This window comes from Carcharodon carcharias (assembly GCF_017639515.1).
Source record: "Carcharodon carcharias isolate sCarCar2 chromosome 40 unlocalized genomic scaffold, sCarCar2.pri SUPER_40_unloc_1, whole genome shotgun sequence".
Taxonomy (NCBI): Eukaryota; Metazoa; Chordata; class Chondrichthyes; order Lamniformes; family Lamnidae; genus Carcharodon; species Carcharodon carcharias.
This window is the reverse complement of record NW_024470849.1, coordinates 2,248,869-2,261,079: the sequence shown is the minus strand read 5'-3', so window position 1 is coordinate 2,261,079 and position 12,211 is coordinate 2,248,869. Positions and strand designations below refer to the sequence as shown.

The 12,211-nt window shown below is 55.5% G+C and overlaps 1 protein-coding gene across 1 annotated transcript in view; it reads left to right on the top strand.

Moving 5' to 3' along the window:
* The window catches only part of LOC121275013 (non-homologous end joining factor IFFO1-like), a gene marked incomplete at its 5' end in the record, with an annotated part of 217,784 nt that overhangs the window by 121,908 nt on the left and 83,665 nt on the right, over nucleotides 1-12,211 (top strand). The window contains 2 exons of the mRNA XM_041182406.1: nucleotides 2,748-2,868; nucleotides 6,931-7,020. Coding sequence (XP_041038340.1) covers nucleotides 2,748-2,868; nucleotides 6,931-7,020 — 211 coding nt within the window. The remainder of the gene's footprint in view (nucleotides 1-2,747; nucleotides 2,869-6,930; nucleotides 7,021-12,211) is intronic.

The following is a 12,211-nucleotide window of genomic DNA, read 5'->3' as shown; positions in this document are numbered from 1 at the left end:
AGGACCCGGAGGAGGGAGGGAGGGAGGAGGGGGTCGAGGACCTGAGGGGTGGAGGGAGGAGGGGGTCGAGGACCCGAGGGGGTGGAGGGAGGAGGGGGTGTAGGACCTGAGGGGGAGGGAGGGAGGAGGGGGTGAATACCCGGAGGAGGGAGGGAGGGAGGAGGGGGTCGAGGACCTGGGGAGGGAGGGAGGGAGGGTGGAGGGATCGAGGACCCGGAGGAGGGAGGGAGGGAGGAGGGGGTGGAGGACCCAGAGGAGGGAGGAGGGGGTCGAGGACCTGAGGGGGTGGAGGGAGGAGGGGGTCGAGGACCTGAGGGGGTGGAGGGAGGAGGGGGTCGAGGACCTGAGGGGAGGGAGGGAGGAGGGGGTCGAGGACCCGAGGGGGTGGAGGGAGGAGGGGGTGTAGGACCTGAGGGGGAGGGAGGGAGGAGGGGGTGAATACCCGGAGGAGGGAGGGAGGGAGGAGGGGGTCGAGGACCTGAGGGGTGGAGGGAGGAGGGGGTCGAGGACCTGAGGGGGTGGAGGGAGGAGGGGGTCAAGGACCTGAGGGGGTGGAGGGAGGAGGGGGTCGAGGACCTGAGGGGAGGGAGGGAGGAGGGGGTCGAGGACCCGAGGGGGTGGAGGGAGGAGGGGGTGTAGGACCTGAGGGGGAGGGAGGGAGGAGGGGGTGAATACCCGGAGGAGGGAGGGAGGGAGGAGGGGGTCGAGGACCTGAGGGGTGGAGGGAGGAGGGGGTCGAGGACCTGAGGGGGTGGAGGGAGGAGGGGGTCAAGGACCTGAGGGGTGGAGGGAGGAGGGGGTGAGGACCCGGAGGAGGGAGGGAGGGAGGAGGGGGTCGAGGACCTGAGGGGGTGGAGGGAGGAGGGGGTCGAGGACCCAGAGGAGGGAGGGAGGAGGGGGTGAGGACCCGGGGAGGGAGGGAGGGAGGGTGGAGGGATCGAGGGCCCCGGAGGAGGAGGGAGGGGGTTTGGGAGTGGATCTTCCCCCTTGTGGGACATTCTCGAACGAGGGGCCACAGAATTACGCTGGGGGGGGTGGAGGGTTGGTGGGGGTGGGGGGGGGTTGGTGGTGGGGAGGGGGTTACGGTAGTGCATTTAAATCAGAGACGAGGGGGAGTTACTTTCCTCTGAGGGAGGTGAAGTTGAGGAATTCACTCCCTCCGAGGGCAGTGGACGTGCCGGGAGGCTAGATAAATTTAAGGAGGGTGGGGGGGGTATGACGGGTTGGAAATGAGGGACGGGGCTGAAAGGCGACGAGGGAGGGGCGGTGGGGGGTGGGGGAGAGAGCGGTGGGGAAATCGGGGGTAGGGGCCGGAATGAGATCGGCCACCATCGGAGTGAATGGCGGGGTAGTCTCGGGGGGCTGAATGGCCTCTCCTCCTGGCCGCTCGCTCAGTGTTACTTCCCCTGTGTCACTCCCCCTGCGTCACGCCCCCTGCGTCACTCCCCCTGTGTCACCCCCCCTGCGTCACTCCCCCTGCGTCACTCCCCCTGCGTCACTCCCCCTGTGTCACTCCCCCTGCGTCACTCCCCCTGCGTCACTCCCCCTGCGTCACTCCCCCTGTGTCACTCCCCCTGCGTCACTCCCCCTGCGTCACTCCCCCTGCGTCACTCCCCCTGCGTCACTCCCCCTGCGTCCCTCCCCCTGCGTTACTCCCCCTGTGTCACTCTGCCTGTGTCACTCCCCCTGCCTTACTCCCCCTGCGTTACTCCCCCTGTGTTACTCCCCCTGCGTTACTCCCCCTGTGTTACTCCCCCTGTGTCACTCCCCCTGTGTTACTCCCCTGTGTTACTCCCCTGTGTTACTCCCCCTTTGTCACTCCCCCTGTGTTACTCCCCCTGTGTCACTCCCCCTGCGTCACTCCCCCTGTGTCACTCCCCCGCGTCACTCCCCCTGCGTCACTCCCCCTGCGTCACTCCCCCTGTGTCACTCCCCCTGCGTCACTCCCCCTGCGTCACTCCCCCTGCGTCACTCCCCCTGTGTCACTCCCCCTGCGTTACTCCCCCTGCGTTACTCCCCCTGTGTTACTCCCCCTGTGTCACTCCCCCGTGTTACTCCCCTGCGTCACTCCCCCTGCGTTACTCCCCCTGCGTTACTCCCCCTGTGTTACTCCCCTGTGTTACTTCCCCTGTGTCACTCCCCCTGCGTTACTCCCACTGCGTCACACCCCCTGTGTTACTCCCCTGTGTTACTCCCCTGTGTTACTCCCCCTGTGTTACTCCCCTGTGTTACTCCACCTGTGTCACTCCCCCTGAGTTACTCCCACTGCGTCACACCCCCTGTGTTACTCCCCTGTGTTACTCCCCTGTGTTACTCCCCTGCGTTACTCCCCCTGCGTCACTCCCCCTGCGTCACTCCCCCTGCGTCACTCCCCCTGCGTCACTCCCCCTGCGTCACTCCCCCTGTGTCACTCCCCCTGTGTTACTCCCTCTGCGTCACTCCCCTTGTGTTACTCCCCTGTGTCACTCCCCCGCGTTACTCCCCTGCGTTACTACCCTGTGTTACTCCCCTGTGTTACTCCCTTGTGTTACTCCCCCTGCGTCACTCCCCCTGCGTCACTCCCCCTGCGTCACTCCCCCTGTGTCACTCCCCCTGTTTTACTCCCTCTGCGTCACTCCCCCTGTGTTACTCCCCCTTTGTTACTCCCCTGTGTTACTACCCTGTGTTACTCCCCTGTGTTACTCCCTTGTGTTACTCCCCCTGCGTCACTCCCCCTGTGTCACTCCCCCTGTGTTACTGGCCCACAGGAGGGAGTACGATTTCGAGGAGGATTGCGATAGCCTGACCTGGGAGGAGACAGAGGAGACCCTGCTGCTTTGGGATGACCTCTCAGGATACACCATGTCTTCGGGAGACGTTGTGAATGAGGTGAGGGCTCCCAGGCACCACCAGCTCCATTCAGCGCAGGGGTTCCAGCGCCGGAGGCAGAGGGAGGGAGAGGGAGGGAATGGGGAGGAGAGGGGGAGGAAACGGGGAGAGAACATGTTGGGAGAGGGAGGGAGCGAGAGGGGAGGGACCGAGGTAATTGGGAGCGAGGGGGTAACTGAGCAGGGATGGGGTAATTGGGAGTGAGGGGGTAATTGGGAGTGAGGGGGTAATTGGGAGTGAGGGTGTAATTGAGCAGTAACAGGGCAATTGGAAGTGAGGGGGTAATTGAGCAGGAATGGGGTATTTATGCAGGAACAGGGTAATTGGGAGTGAGGGGGTAATTGGGAGTGAGGGGGTAATTGAGCAGTAACAGGGTAATTGGGAGTGAGGGGGTAATTGGGAGTGAGGGGGTAATTGAGCAGTAACAGGGTAATTGGGAGTGAGGGGGTAATTGGGAGTGAGGGGGTAATTGAGCAGTAACAGGGTAATTGGGAGTGAGGGGGTAATTGGGAGTGAGGCGGTAATTGGGAGTGAGGGGGTAATTGAGCGGGGATGGGGTATTTAAGCAGTAACAAGGTAATTGAGAGTGAGGGGGTAATTGGGAGCGAGGGGGTATTTAAGCAGTAACATGGGAATTGGGAGTGAGGGGGTAATTGAACAGTAACAGGGTAACTGGGAGTGAGGGGGTAATTGAGCAGTAACAGGGTAATTGGGAGTAAGGGGGTAATTGAGCAGGGATGGGGTATTTAAGCAGTAACAGGGTAATTGGGAGTGAGGGGGTAATTGGGAGTGAGGGGGTAATTGAGCAGTAACAGGGTAATTGGGAGTGAGAGGGTAATTGGGAGTGAGGGGGTAATTGAGCAACAACAAGGTAATTGGGAGTGAGGGGGTAATTGAGAGGGGACAGGGTATTTAAGCAGTAACAGGGCAATTGGAAGTGAGGGGGTAATTGAGCAGGAATGGGGTATTTATGCAGGAACAGAGTAATTGGGAGTGAGGGGGTAATTGGGAGTGAGGGGGTAATTGAGCAGTAACAGGGTAATTGGGAGTGAGGGGGTAATTGAGCAGGGATGGGGTATTTAAGCAGTAACAGGGTAATTGGGAGTGAGGGGGTAATTGGGAGTGAGGGGGTAATTGAGCAGTAACAGGGTAATTGGGAGTGAGGGGGTAATTGAGCAGTAACAGGGTAATTGGGAGTGAGAGGGTAACTGAGCAGGGATAGGGTATTTAAGCAGTAACAGGGTAATTGGGAGTGAGGGGGTAATTGGGAGTGAGGGGGTATTTGAGCAGTAACAGAGTAATTGGGAGTGAGGGGGTAATTGGGAGTGAGGGGGTAATTGAGCGGGGATGGGGTATTTAAGCAGTAACAGGGTAATTGGGATTGAGGGGGTAATTGGGAGTGAGGGGGTAATTGAGCAACAACAGGGTAATGGGGAGTGAGGGGGTAATTGAGAGGGGACAGGGTATTTAAGCAGTAACAGGGCAATTGGGAGTGAGTGGGTAATTGAGCAGGAATGGGGTATTTATGCAGGAACAGGGTAATTGGGAGTGAGGGGGTAATTGGGAGCGAGGGAGTAATTGAGCAGGGATGGATTATTTAAGCAGTAACAGGGTAATTGGTAGTGAGGGGGTAACTGAGTAGGGATGGGGTATTTAAGCAGTAACAGGGTAATTGGGAGTGAGGGGGTAATTGGGAGTGAGGGGGTATTTGAGCAGTAACAGAGTAATTGGGAGTGAGGCAGTAATTGGGAGTGAGGGGGTAATTGAGCGGGGATGGGGTATTTAAGCAGTAACAGGGTAATTGGGAGTGAGGGGGTATTTGAGCAGTAACAGGGTAATTGAGAGTGAGGGGGTAATTGAGCGGGGATGGGGTATTTAAGCCGTAACAGGGTAATTGGAATGAGGGGGTAATTGAGCAGGAACAGGGTAATTGGGAGCGAGGGGGTAATTAGGAGCGAGGGGGTAATTGAGCAGGAACAGGGTAATTGGGAGTGAGGGGGTAATTGAGCGGGGATGGGGTATTTAAGCAGTAACAGGGTAATTGTGAGCGAGGGGGTAATTGAGCAGGAACAGGGTAATTGGGAACGAGGGGGTAATTGAGCAGTAACAGGGTATTGGGAGCGAGGGGATAATTGAGTGGGGATGGGGTATTTAAGTAGTAACAGGGTAATTGGGCGTGAGGGGGTATTTGAGCAGTAACAGGGTAATTGGGAGCGAGGGGATAATTGAGCGGGAATGGGGTATTTACGCAGGAACAGGGTAATTAGGAGCGAGGGGGTAATTGAGCAGGAACAGGGTGATTGGGAGTGAGGGGGTATTTAAGCAGTAACAGGGTAATTGGGAGCGAGGGGGTAATTGAGCAGGAACAGGGTAATTGGGAGTGAAGGGGTAATTGAGCAGTAACAGGGTAATTGGGAGTGAGGGGGTAATTGAGCAGGAACAGGGTAATTGGGAGAGAGGGGGTAATTGAGCAGGAACAGGGTAATTGGGAGCGAGAGGGTAATTGAGCAGTAACAGTGTAATTGGGAGTGAGGGGGTAATTGAGCAGGGACGGGGTATTTAAGCAGTAACAGGGTAATTGGGAGTGAGGGGGTAATTGGGCTTGGATGGGGTATTTAAGCAGTAACAGGGTAATTGGGAGTGAGGGGGTAATTGAGCAGGGACGGGGTATTTAAGCAGTAACAGGGTAATTGGGAGTGAGGGATATTTAAGCAGTAACAGTAATTGGGAGTGAGGGGGTAATTGAGCAGGGACGGGGTATTTAAGCAGTAACAGGGTAATTGGGAGCAAGGGCTAATTGAGCAGGAACAGGGTAAATGGGAGCGAAGGGGTAATTGAGCAGGAACAGGGTAATTGGGAGCAAGGGGGTAATTGAGCGGTGATGGGGTATTTACGCATGAACAGGGTAATTGGAACGAGGGGGTAATTGAGCGGCGATGGGGTATTTATACAGGAACAGGGTAATTGGAACGAGGGGGTAATTGGGAGCGAGGGGGTAATTGAACAATAACAGGGTAATTGGGAGCGAGGGGGTATTTAAGCAGTAACAGGGTAATTGGGAGCGAGGGGGTAATTGAACAATAACAGGGTAATTGGGAGCGAGGGGGTATTTAAGCAGTAACAGGGTAATTAGGAGCGAGGGGGTATTTACGCAGGAACAGGGTAATTGGGAGTGAGGGGGTAATTGAACAATAACAGGGTAATTGGGAGTGAGGGGGTAATTGAACAATAACAGTGTAATTGGGAGTGAGGGGGTATTTAAGCAGTAACAGGGTAATTAGGAGCGAGGGGGTAATTGAACAATAACAGGGTAATTGGGAGCGAGGGGGTATTTACGCAGGAACAGGGTAATTGCGAGCGAGGGGGTATTTAAGCAGGAACAGGGTAATTAGGAGCGAGGGGGTAATTGAACAATAACAGGGTAATTGGGAGCGAGGGGGTATTTACGCAGGAACAGGGTAATTGGGAGTGAGGGGGTATTTAAGCAGTAACAGGGTAATTAGGAGCGAGGGGGTAATTGAACAATAACAGGGTAATTGGGAGCGAGGGGGTATTTACGCAGGAACAGGGTAATTGGGAGTGAGGGGGTATTTAAGCAGTAACAGGGTAATTAGGAGCGAGGGGGTAATTGAACAATAACAGGGTAATTGGGAGCGAGGGGGTATTTAAGCAGGAACAGGGTAATTGGGAGTGAGGGGGTAATTGAACAATAACAGGGTAATTGGGAGTGAGGGGGTAATTGAACAATAACAGGGTAATTGGGAGCGAGGGGGTATTTAAGCAGGAACAGGGTAATTAGGAGCGAGGGGGTAATTGAACAATAACAGGGTAATTGGGAGCGAGGGGGTATTTACGCAGGAACAGGGTAATTGCGAGCGAGGGGGTATTTAAGCAGGAACAGGGTAATTAGGAGCGAGGGGGTAATTGAACAATAACAGGGTAATTGGGAGCGAGGGGGTAAATGAGCGGTGGTGGGGTATTTAAGCAGGCACAGGGTAACTGTGCTGATGAAGCCCTCCCTGGCAACACCGTTCACTGCCTGAACATTCGCTTCTCCAGCAGGAGGAGAGTCTCGAGAAGGTGATAAAAGACACGGAGTGTCTGTTTAAAACCCGCGAGAAGGAATATCAGCACACCATCGATCAGATAGAGGTAAGAGCTCAGAGTCAGCTCACCCTCCCTCTCTCTGTCCCTCTCTCTCACTCCCTCCCTCTATCCCTCTCTCTCTCACTCCCTCTCTCTGTCTCTCTCTCTCTCACTCCCTCTCTCTGTCCCGGTCTCTCTCACTCCCTCTCTCTGTCTCTCACTGAGTGTCTGTTTAAAACCCGCGAGAAGGAATATCAGCACACCATCGATCAGATAGAGGTAAGAGCTCAGAGTCAGCTCACCCTCCCTCTCTCTGTCCCTCTCTCTCACTCCCTCTCTCTGTCCCTCTCTCTCTCACTCCCTCTCTCTGTCCCTCTCTCTCACTCCCTCTCTGTCCCGGTCTCTCTCACTCCCTCTCTCTGTCTCTCACTGAGTGTCTGTTTAAAACCCACGAGAAGGAATATCAGCACACCATCGATCAGATAGAGGTAAGAGCTCAGAGAAATCTCACCCTCCCTCTCTCTGTCCCTCTCTCTCACTCCCTCTCTCTGTCCCTCTCTCTCACTCCCTCTCTCTGTCCCTCTCTCTCTCTCACTCCCTCTCTCTGTCACTCTCTCTCTCACTCCCTCCCTCTATCCCTCTCTCTCTCACTCCCTCTCTCTCTCACTCTCTCTCTCACTCCCTCTCTCTGTCCCTCTCTCTCTCACTCCCTCTCTCTGTTTCTCACTGAGTGTCTGTTTAAAACCCGCGAGAAGGAATATCAGCACACCATCGATCAGATAGAGGTAAGAGCTCAGAGACTTCTCACCCTCCCTCTCTCTGTCCCTCTCTCTCACTCCCTCTCTCTGTCCCTCTCTCTCACTCCCTCTCTCTGTCCCTCTTTCTCTCTCATTCCCTCCCTCTGTCCCTCTCTCTCACTCCCTCTCTCTGTCCCTCTCTCTCACTCCCTCTCTATGTCCCTCTCTCTCACTCCCTCTCTCTGTCCCTCTCTCTCTCAGTCCCTATCTCTGTCCCTCAATCTCACTCCCTCTCTCTGTACCTCTCTCTCTCACTCCCTCTCTCTGTCCTGCTCTCTCTTATTCCCTCTCTCTCTCACTCTCTCTCTCACTGCCTCTCTCTGTCACTCTCTCTCTCACTGCCTCTCTCTGTCCCGGTCTCTCTCACTCCCTCTCTCTGTCTCTCACTGAGTGTCTGTTTAAAACCCGCGAGAAGGAATATCAGCACACAATCGATCAGATAGAGGTAAGAGCTCAGAGACATCTCACCCTCCCTCTCTCTGTCCCTCTCTCTCACTCCCTCTCTCTGTCCCTCTCTCTCTCACTCCCTCTCCGTCTGTCTCTCTTATTCCCTCTCTCTGTCCCTCTCTCTCATTCCCTCTCTCTGTCCCTCTCTCACAATCCCTCTCTCTGTCCCTCTCTCTCTCATTCCATCTCTCTGCCTCTCTCTCTCATTCCCTCTCTCTGTCCCTCTCTCTCACTCCCTCTCTCTGTCCCTCTCTCTCTCTCATTCCCTCTCTCTGTCCCTCTCTCTCACTCCCTCTCTCTGTCCCTCTCTCTCACTCCCTCTCTCTGTCCCTCTCTCTCACTCCCTCTCTCTGCCCCTTCTCTCACTCCCTCTCTCTGTCCCTCTCTCTCACTCCCTCTCTCTGTCCCTATCTCTCTCACTCCCTCTGTCTGTCTCTCTCTCTCTCACTCCCTCTCTCTGTCCCTCTCACTCACTCCCTCTCTCTGTCCCTCTCTCTCACTCCCTCTCTCTGTCCCTATCTCTCTCACTCCCTCTGTCTGTCTCTCTCTCTCTCACTCACTCTCTCTGTCCCTCTCTCTCACTCCCTCTCTCTGTCCGTCTCTCTCTCATTCCCTCTCTCTGTCTCTCTCTCTCACTCCCTCTCTCTCTCACTCCCTCTCTCTCTCACTCCCTCTCTCTGCCCCGCTCTATCTTACTCCCTCTCTCTTTCACTCTCTCTCTCACTGCCTCTCTCTGTCCCGGTCTCTCTCACTCCCTCTCTCTGTCTCTCACTGAGTGTCTGTTTAAAACCCGCGAGAAGGAATATCAGCACACCATCGATCAGATAGAGGTAAGAGCTCAGAGTCAGCTCACCCTCCCTCTCTCTGTCCCTCTCTCTCTCACTCCCTCTCTCTGTCCCTCTCTCTCACTCCCTCTCTCTGTCCCTCTCTCTCTCTCATTCCCTCTCTCTGTCCCTCTCTCTCACTCCCTCTCTCTGTCCCTCTCTCTCACTCCCTCTCTATGTCCCTCTCTCTCACTCCCTCTCTCTGTCCCTCTCTCTCACTCCCTCTCTCTGTCCCTATCTCTCTCACTCCCTCTGTCTTTCTCTCTATCTCTCACTCCCTCTCTCTGTCCCTCTCACTCACTCCATCTCTCTGTCCCTCTCTCTCTCAGTCCCTATCTCTGTCCCTCTCTCTCACACCCTCTCTCTGTACCTCTCTCTCTCACTCCCTCTCTCTGTCCTGCTCTCTCTTATTCCCTCTCTCTCTCACTCTCTCTCTCACTCCCTCTCTCTGTCCCTCTCTCTCACTGCCTCTCTCTGTCCCGCTCTCTCTCACTCCCTCTCTCTGTCTCTCACTGAGTGTCTGTTTAAAACCCGCGAGAAGGAATATCAGCACACCATCGATCAGATAGAGGTAAGAGCTCAGAGTCAGCTCACCCTCCCTCTCTCTGTCCCTCTCTCTCACTCCCTCTCTCTGTCCCTCTCTCTCTCACTCCCTCTCCGTCTCTCTCTCTTTTTCCCTCTCTCTGTCCCTCTCTCTCATTCCCTCTCTCTGTCTCTCTCTCTCACTCCCTCTCTCTGTCCCTCTCCCTCACTCCCTCTCTCTGTCCCTCTCTCTCTCTCATTCCCTCTCTCAGTCCCACTCTCTCACTCCCCCTCTCTGTCCCTCTCTCTCTCTCATTCCCTCTCTCTGTCCCTCTCTCTCACTCCCTCTCTCTGTCCCTCTCTCTCTCACTCACTCTCTCTGTCCCTCTCTCTCTCACTCCCTCTCTCTGTCCCTCTCTCTCTCACTCCCTCTCTCTGTCCCTCTCTCACAATCCCTCTCTCTGTCCCTCTCTCTCTCACTCCCTCTCTCTGTCTCTCTCTCTCACTCCCTCTCTCTGTCCCTCTCTCTCTCTCATTCCCTCTCTCTGTCCCTCTCTCTCACTCCCTCTCTCTGTCCCTCTCTCTCACTCCCTCTCTCTGTCCCTCTCTCTCACTCCCTCTCTCTGTCCCTCTCTCTCACTTCCTCTCTCTGTCCCTCTCTCTCACTCCCTCTCTCTGTCCCTATCTCTCTCACTCCCAATGTCTGTCTCTCTCTCTCTCACTCCCTCTCTCTGTCCCTCTCACTCACTCCCTCTCTCTGTCCCTCTCTCTCACAGTCCCTATCTCTGTCCCTCTCTCTCACTCCCTCTCTCTGTACCTCTCTCTCTCACTCCCTCTCTCTGTCCTGCTCTCTCTTATTCCCTCTCTCTCTCACTCTCTCTCTCACTCCCTCTCTCTGTCCCGCTCTCTCTCACTCCCTCTCTCTGTCTCTCACTGAGTGTCTGTTTAAAACCCGCGAGAAGGAATATCAGCAAACCATCGATCAGATAGAGGTAAGAGCTCAGAGTCAGCTCACCCTCCCTCTCTCTGTCCCTCTCTCTCACTCCCTCTCTCTGTACCTCTCTCTCTCACTCCCTCTCTCTGTCCTGCTCTCTCTTATTCCCTCTCTCTCTCACTCTCTCTCTCACTGCCTCTCTCTGTCCCGCTCTCTCTCACTCCCTCCCTCTGTCTCTCACTGAGTGTCTGTTTAAAACCCGCGAGAAGGAATATCAGCACACCATCGATCAGATAGAGGTAAGAGCTCAGAGTCAGCTCACCCTCCCTCTCTCTGTCCCTCTCTCTCACTCCCTCTCTCTGTCCCTCTCTCTCACTCCCTCTCTCTGTCCCTCTCTCTCTCACTTCTTCTCCGTCTCTCTCTCTTTTTCCCTCTCTCTGTCCCTCTCTCTCATTCCCTCTCTCTGTCCCTCTCTCTCTCACTCCCTCTCTCTGTCCCTCTCCCTCACTCCCTCTCTCTGTCCCTCTCTCACTCTCATTCCCTCTCTCTGTCCCTCTCTCTCACTCCCTCTCTCTGTCCCTCTCTATCTCACTCACTCTCTCTGTCCCTCTCTCTCTCACTCCCTCTCTATGTCCCTCTCTCTCTCACTCACTCTCTCTGTCCCTCTCTCTCTCACTCCCTCTCTCTGTCCCGCTCTCACAATCCCTCTCTCTGTCCCTCTATCTCTCATTCCATCTCTCTGCCTCTCTCTCTCATTCCCTCTCTCTGTCCCTCTCTCTCACTCCCTCTCTCTGTCCCTCTCTCTCTCTCATTTCCTCTCTCTGTCCATCTCTCTCACTCCCTCTCTCTGTCCCTCTCTCTCACTCCCTCTCTCTGCCCCTCTCTCTCACTCCCTCTCGCTGTCCCTCTCTCTCACTCCCTCTCTCTGTCCCTCTCTCTCACTCCCTCTCTCTGTCCCTATCTCTCTCACTCCCTCTGTCTGTCTCTCTCTCTCTCACTCCCTCTCTCTGTCCCTCTCACTCACTCCCTCTCTCTGTCCCTCTCTCTCACAGTCCCTAACTCTGTCCCTCTCTCTCACTCCCTCTCTCTGTCCCTCTCTCTCTCACTCCCTCTCCGTCTCTCTCTCTTTTTCCCTCTCTCTGTCCCTCTCTCTCATTCCCTCTCTCTGTCTCTCTCTCTCACTCCCTCTCTCTGTCCCTCTCCCTCACTCCCTCTCTCTGTCCCTCTCTCTCTCTCATTCCCTCTCTCAGTCCCACTCTCTCACTCCCCCTCTCTGTCCCTCTCTCTCTCTCATTCCCTCTCTCTGTCCCTCTCTCTCACTCCCTCTCTCTGTCCCTCTCTCTCTCACTCACTCTCTCTGTCCCTCTCTCTCTCACTCCCTCTCTCTGTCCCTCTCTCTCTCACTCCCTCTCTCTGTCCCTCTCTCACAATCCCTCTCTCTGTCCCTCTCTCTCTCATTCCATCTCTCTGCCTCTCTCTCTCATTCCCTCTCTCTGTCCCTCTCTCTCACTCCCTCTCTCTGTCCCTCTCTCTCTCTCATTCCCTCTCTGTCCCTCTCTCTCACTCCCTCTCTCTGTCCCTCTCTCTCACTCCCTCTCTCTGTCCCTCTCTCTCACTCCCTCTCTCTGTCCCTCTCTCTCACTTCCTCTCTCTGTCCCTCTCTCTCACTCCCTCTCTCTGTCCCTCTCTCTCACTCCCTCTCTCTGTCCCTCTCTCTCACTCCCTCTCTCTGT